Raw genomic sequence first — 8,065 nt, 5'->3', positions numbered from 1 at the left:
AATGTAAATTGCATATTACAAAATAGCACTGTTCATAAATGTTAAAAGATTATTATTATTCCTAAAGATAATAACTAATAAAAAGAGTTCTTTAAGTTTAGAAATTGTCACTAACCAATCAGAGTATTCGTTGCTGATGTGCTGGTCAATGTCAGCCAATCATAGCCTTCATTACTTGTGTCTTAATCAAGGTCAACCAGTTTATGATTCTACAAATATTCATGATTTTTTTAAACTACTAGTAAGACAGCAGTAAACAGACACACTTTTAAAATCTAAAATAACTCATATAATACTCATAATTCATTAAATTTACTCCATTTATTGTTACTCAATTTCTTAATTCAACATGAAATGTATAATTAAATGAACTACAGTTTACTACTAGTAAGAAAGACTTGTTTTAAAACATTGCTTATATAATGAATCTTCTCGACTTGAAAGCTCTAGGAAATAAATTTACATTAGTTTTAAAACAAACATCCAATTACAGACTGAAACAGAGTGTTGAAATAATAAGCTTGTACTGTTAATCAATGAAAGAATTTGTGTGAAAAAAAAACGGTCAGTTCTTTGTAATATATTTGGAGGGGGAAGACATGAACATAAAATAAAACTGGAGATATTACTGAAGATATAAGTATAAGTACTTTTGAAGCTATCAGCTTTTACAGAGAACAACATCATTTCTATTGTTATTCATAATACTTTTATAATTAAGTGTACAGGTACAAAAAATAATATAACAATAAAAATAATTTATTTGCAAAACATAAATAAGAAGCATGCTAAAAACTAACAGCCACAAACACAAAATTGCAGTTTCAAACCGTAGGCATTTTCAAGGTATAGAGAAAGATAATTATTTGGAAGTTTAAGCAAATTAACAGTTATTATACTGATAATATTATTAGAATAACATTTACAATACAGTGGAGCTTATATCATTATTATAAGTAAACTATATAGAATAAATATAATAAATGAAGCTAATTTACAATTAGCATATTTTAATTAAGCTAACTTTTGACAAAGATTAGATAATACTTAACAGCTATTTTCTTGTCAAGGGTCCAGTCTCATATTTTATATTACATATCATTACTAAAACTTCAATCATTTGTTCAAATGTTTTCTGTTACATATTTATTTATTTTTTATATACATTCACTTGACATTTTGTTGAATTTTGATTATGAGTTTTGGTCAGTAAAGGGTTTAGTTAATTTTGTAACCTAACTATTTTATAAGCAGACATTATCAGACTTTAGCTGTTGGTTTGTATTAATGTTTAACTAATAAAGATAAAAGAAATTTAAATTTAAGTTGACATGTATACAGGAAGCTTTTGACAAATTAATTTAGATACAATTTTAACTCAACAATCAAGTTATCAGCGTAAAATTACAGTGTAAGAAGCGATATAGTGAGAAATATCAATGATTTTTGAATTTAATATTATGCTTAATATTAAATACAAAAACAGTGATACTGTATTTGTATTTTAATTTTATTTACAATTTTAACTCAACAATCAGGTTATCAGCATAAAATTATAGTGTAAGAATAAATATAGTGAGAAATATCAATGATTTTTGAATTTAATATTATGCTTAATATTAAATACAAAAACAGTGATACTATATTTGTATTTACTATTATGCTTAGCATGGGCCTACTTGCTGATTAATATATTAGATGCTCATAAATACCTACAACCATTCCAAATGCACATACAGTTCTATAATAAGAATATAGTACAGTACTTCTTCAGAAGTTTTAGTACAAATTCAAACTTCTGAGAGCACAAGATTTTCCTAGCTTTTCATTCAGACAATTTCAAACAAAGAATACTGTTACGGCTGATTTGGCATTGTGATGGTCTCTCCATTCTGAAGGAAAAAAATATACAACTGTTGCACTATATGAATGTGGTGTATGATAGCCACGATGTACAGTATTTATGAGTTCTGTATTCATGGAAGCATAGATTGGATCCACTGGCAAGAGTTGTTTTCTGTTACTCAAATCCCACTAGGTCTCAAAGTGCGTGTAAATGGATGTGATATAAGTCATGACAGACTGCCAATCAGGTCGTTCCATCTTTACCATATCCTCAACATCCTAAACAAATACAAGGAAATGAAAGAGTTACAATTAAGAAGTACATCAAAGATAGACCTCCTATCCTTTCCCACCAGATATATTTGCCAAATTGTTTAAAAAATGAGGATCAAATGCTGAATAAACTTTGGCCTTAAACAGTGAAATAGTTTTGATTTAAGATTTCTTAAGAAGTATTGTTTTTCAACAATTGATACTGTACATTTTGGGATGAGGTAATTTATGTCACTATCCCTCATAAGGAAATAAGAAGAGCTGGAATACAGAAACCATAAGCATTTCCTAAAACATTAATATTTATGTTCAATCTTTTACTTCATGTTATAAATATAAATATTTTTGTTGCGATATTGTCAAATGGCAAAATGAGTTCCACATTGTGAGATAATTGAATGAAACTGAATTAAAAAAGCAAAAGATTAGCTGCATTCTTCCTACAACTACATTGATTACTTTTTGATCTAGAAGACCACAGGCTCATTTTCTATGGATTTTTGCAATTTACCGGAATTTAAGGTTATAACATTTTTGTTTGCATTCCCTTACCAATATACTGGAGATGCCAACACTTTCTGCTGCCAAAAAAGCTAGGGTGAAATTCCTCCTCTGAAATAATTTAAAAAAAACCCATTGTCATTGACATAATTACTCATCACAAAGAAATACAACAATAGGTGGCTCACTTCAATAGCTTTACTGACTGTGGTTATAAATACAGTAGTTTACAGTCAGAGCAGTTATTGTATAACAGTCCTCAATACTGTTGCAAGCAAAGTAAAAATGTAGAATAATTGATTTAAATCTAGAGATAGTTAGCACCTTATGAAAGTATAATAAAAAAGTAACAAGTATATGAATAAGATATTTGTTAATATTTTTTAAAGATGATGATGACAATCATCATAACATTGTACAATATGTAGTTAATATTCATACAGTAAATCTCCTTATGTACAATTAAATAAGAACAAAACAAATTTTTTTAATTTTAAAATTAATATTAAGACTTACCTGGTCTTGATTGTTCAGTTCATTAAAGGGTATCATATGGGGCAGGTAGCTATGTATTAATGCACAGAATCCCAGTCCATCATTCCAACTACTACTAAAATTTGTGATGTCAATATTCTGTGAAAGATTGAAAGAAATCAGACACTATAATAATAATAATAATATATTAATAAACAGGAAATATATAACTTTATATACTATATGTGTAGAGCTAACAAACCTATCATTCAATATTTTAAATTAAAAAAAACTTTAATTAAAAATTTGAATGATAAAATATATTTTTGGCAATCTTTTTGGCAGCTAATAAATATTTGATCAGTTAAATGGGTAATACAATGTTATAATTTTTTTCATTAACTTTTCACAAACATTACTTTTAACAGATCAGGGAAAATAGTTTATATTGTTTTTGTTTCAATAATTAGATTGAATAAACACATTTGTTAAATGGAAAAACTGAAACCATTACTTAGACACACTATTTTGGTCAGTCATCTTAAAACTAACCAAATTCATAAACAAAACCAAATAACTGCGATGACATACCAATAGCATTTGGTTAATAAAATCTTTGGAAAAAAAATATTGAAAATGTTAAGAATGTTGAGTAATGTTGAGTTTGTTTAAAATAATGAACTATGTTAGATAAAACAAAATTAGGTATGTTTTCGAGGTTTATTTCAGATTTCTACGTTTGAAACAAACTTAGATAAATAAGTATAAATACATATTTCAAGTATTGAAATTTATAGCATCGTATTGGGATACAATATTTCAACATTAGTTATGTCATCCTCAGGGAAAAAAATTGTATCTTGAGTATAGGGTAAAGGACACTGGAGGGCAGAATGAGTGTAGGTCTTTCTCTATTTCCTTAAATCAACATAATACATTCCTGTATTCATGGTTTCTTAATTATTGTCAGTTACTGACTGCTAGTTGATTTCATTATCACTGATTTCATTATCTCACTGACATCAATCTCACTTTTAGGTGACATTGATGAATCTAGAAGGCTGACACTGCTGTTTGGAGATTTGCCTGCAAGAACATCACACGCCAAAAATGGGGCACATACAGTATTTTTATTTGCATTTTAAATCAATGCATTAATTGCAGGATTCTCTAAAAATTGAGATATATTCATAAATTCTGCAGGCTTTCCTCATCTAAGTACTGTACATCCGGTTAAGTTAATCACTGAAAATTTTAAATCCTTAAATCAAATTTTCATGAGAAATTATTTGCAAGAAACAATTCATCATATTAAAATCTTTTCTCACCAACATTTTAGTTGTAATAGTGAATTGTTCCATTCTCATTATGAAACTCACGTCACTATGGTACAATTAAGTTTTTTTTACAATAAATTCATAATGGATTTTTAAACTGAATTTTAAATTAAAACAATTTTAACCTTTATATTTATTTTTATAAATCAAAACTTCCTTCTTAACATTGTATACTGTATATACTCACATATTTTATTTATTTAGATTTTTAGCTTGATATATTGTGCATGTTATTACAGTTATTTTAGTGCATCTGTCAATATTTTAACCATGGTTTTTACTACTACTGTTACATACTAATTTTTTTTGTTGCTTATCAACTGTATTGTGCCAATGGAAAGCAAATTTCCAAACCAATTTTTGGACCAATAAAAATTATTGAATTATACCAAATTACAGTACTATTTTAATTTTCAAGGCTTTTTAATAGTATGGGCAATTTTCTTAAATTATAAATACGGTAAAGTAATTATTTCATATGAAACTTAACATAATGGGATGGCCACCAATTATTGTATATTTTTTAAAATTACAACATAAAAATATATAAGATAAGAGGATAGTATGCACATACCGTATAACCTTGTGTTTTGTTTTGACACCATCGTAGTAGAGCATTTCGCTTTGAACCACCACCTTCATGGCGCACAAGTACAGTCAGTGGATCTTTCTTCTCAGGTGCCTCACTAAGATAATTAGCAATAGGAAAAAAAAATAATTTAATTACAAATAAATTTTCTGATTAAAAATTGTTATTAAAAAAAATATATAAATAAAATATACTGATTGAACACTAACTTAAATCGATATTTTGATTTTTCAGATTTTTTAGGTCCAACGACACACAATGTAAATGATAAATATGTTTTACATTCAAGGAACAGCTATTTCACTTAAGACACTGTTTCTACCATTGTTTGTTTTTAGTTTTTTCATCCAAAACAGTGATATCCACCATCACCATCTTTTTATTCTTTTCATTAATATTTGTCTTAAACATATTAAAACTCTATTATTTCACACAAAACAATTAACTATGCTTTCATTTTATTACTCTCATCAATGGTTATCTTCAAAATTCAGTTATTTCACTTCTCAACTGAGAATACGGTAAACAACGTGCGACTTTCACTGCAGAGTGGGTTGAAGGGAAGAGACAAAAATCCAACGAGACTGAAAGTAATGAGATCAGCTTGAGTCACCTTCCTTAAAGATAACACTGATAGAGTACCGGACCATCAATGTTGTCTTCTGTCACGATTTATGGTTTCAGTTCTAAGCTCTGATATTATATAGCTCCTAAAATTCATATAGAGATTTCATTTCATTTACTTTGTCACTAGAAAAACATACAATGAGGACACGAGAAAATATAGACGAATAGACAGAAAAAAATAACAATTGTTAAAAACCGGACGGGATGACCAAAAACCGAAACAAAGCACTGTCGAGTGGTTCTCCAAGGTTAAAAACAATACATAAAAACACTTAAAATATTAGAATATACAAATTAAAACTATATATCCAAATTCAGTATGTACAATGAAAGATTTAAATACAATAAAATTTGGAACAAAAAATGTAAAAACATAGCTCTGCTTAAAACCTTAAGTTTAAATATGGTAACCATAAAAAAGACCAAGACTTAAAAAAAATTATTAAAATCTAAAAAACATTAAAAAATATGCAATATATAATAATATAATATAAACCTTGATGCCTACACTAAATAAACTAAAAAAAAAGGCACTCACCAAATAAAAAAAAAAACAACATTCAATTCAGTTGATTGTAAGTACAATATTGCACATTAACAGCCAATAACATCTAATTAATACAAAGAAGTTTATTTAGGTAGATATATTCATAAATTCCGTAGTATACTGTATAAATTCGAACAGTACTGAAAGATGAGGATGATGTTGTTTTCTTTGTTTTAGTTTTCTATTCTAGTATTTAAGTAACAAATCTGGACCATATTGAAGACAAGTATCTACTGTATGTATATCAGGGGTGGGCATAAAGATGGATTGGAGGGAATTCTTGATTTAACAATGAGGGCCGCAAGCAATTTACTTGATGTTTACGGGCGGCAACAAAATTGCCGTTGAGCCGCATGCATAGAAGAATACTGTCTCAATGTTTTATGGATAACACTTTCTTGTTATCAATTAACTTCCATAGTTTCTGTTTCCATAGCATTCTCAGGGACACTAAAGGGAAATAAAATAGGGAAAAAAGATCACTTTTATAAAAAAAAAGATAATAATTTAATTTAAAATCTTCATTGGTCATCAAAATCCAAATGAAACTGTAAAATAAACATAATTAACAACCGGATATTGAGTGGGTGAATGACAAAAAGAAATGATGAATAAGGAACGAGGACAAGGACACGGACAAAATCAATGGGCACAAATGTTGTGTTTATTGACAAGCAGGACACACATGTGCCAACAACCTTCTATAAATGTATACACTATACTTCCCCAGTATTCATTTCAAAATTCAGTACATTAACTTTTTTTTTTAGTAACTTTGATGTGGAAGTTAATTAAAAGGAACAGTTACCAGTAGCATATCAAAGAGTTTAGAAATGGGGGTTGGGCGACCGAAGGTGAAGTTGGGGAAGCTCCATGATTAAGTGAGGGGGCTCAGAAAATAAGGTGATATCAAGTGATTTGTAGCTACAGTACTTGAGCATGATGGGGTGGGGGGCGAGTGACTGGAGGGTTCAATCTTTTTCAGGGTGTGTGCCCTCACGCAATTCCCTAGAACTGTACAGAATTTAAAGATTCTTGCTAGAAGCAGAGGTGGCGTCAGAAAATTGGACGACAAGGGGGGGTCCGACGTAAACCAAGGCGACGACGAAGTCTCGGTCGACGGCCTGGAATGAAGAAATCCCTGTTAAGGTTCATATCGCTTAATTTGGTCCTAAATGTGCTTTTAGACCATAACATTAGGGATTGGCAATCAAAATAGCAATATTTGGATAGGCGAATTATTATTTTTTTTAATTTTTGGCACGATGACCTAGTTGTTCTTTGGACGACAGGAGGGTCCAGGCCTGTCTGACTGGTGGGAAAATTCTCCCTCCCCCCCCTGCCGATGCCACCACTGGATAGAAGTCTGTGTATGACACACAGTGTGAAATATGTAAGCTGCACCGTACGCACAGATCCATGTGAAATTTGTAAATATTACGGACCTATACCATGCCCGTTTTTTTTACATGGATATTTAATGTGTAATACACGGATGCATGCTGATCTTATAAGGAAGGACAATAACATGGACGCAAGGTAGCTGATGACGCATTATAAATTTTCCTTGGCATGCGAGGCATTTAAGTTGTTTTTTTTTTTTGGTGTGAATCCAGAATTAGACACACAGATAAATTTTGATCTTATATTCTTGGCAGAAAATGGTCTGTAAAATAGCAAAAACTGAAATGTTTTGATCTTTGTCTCATTGAACTCAATGTTTTATTTAATTTTTCAAGGGGTTTTCCCCCAGATATCACCATAGACAGTATATTTTTAAAGTGAAATTTTTACAAAATGTTTTATAGCCACATGGCCTTAAATTAAAAGCTTGCATTATTAGATAAAAGAAAATTTCACATTACATAATCA

General features: G+C 29.5%; 1 protein-coding gene across 6 annotated transcripts in view; it reads right to left on the bottom strand.

Moving 5' to 3' along the window:
• Window positions 1-302: 302 nt before the first annotated feature.
• Window positions 303-8,065, bottom strand: part of LOC117118755 (cytospin-A-like) — a 28,901-nt gene continuing 21,138 nt past the window's right edge. For all 6 annotated transcript variants that reach the window (XM_033263441.1, XM_033263442.1, XM_033263438.1 and 3 more), the window contains 4 exons: window positions 5,005-5,116; window positions 3,136-3,252; window positions 2,671-2,730; window positions 303-2,124 (listed from right to left, as the gene is read on the bottom strand). In XM_033263441.1, the coding sequence (XP_033119332.1) occupies window positions 2,035-2,124; window positions 2,671-2,730; window positions 3,136-3,252; window positions 5,005-5,116 (379 nt within the window). In that variant the 3' untranslated portion in view covers window positions 303-2,034. The remainder of the gene's footprint in view (window positions 2,125-2,670; window positions 2,731-3,135; window positions 3,253-5,004; window positions 5,117-8,065) is intronic.

Source organism: Anneissia japonica, unplaced genomic scaffold (assembly GCF_011630105.1).
Source record: "Anneissia japonica isolate Jap-2015-1 unplaced genomic scaffold, ASM1163010v1 scaffold2069_len581484_cov189, whole genome shotgun sequence".
NCBI classification, from domain to species: Eukaryota; Metazoa; Echinodermata; class Crinoidea; order Comatulida; family Comatulidae; genus Anneissia; species Anneissia japonica.
This window is presented reverse-complemented; position numbering and strand designations above follow the sequence as displayed.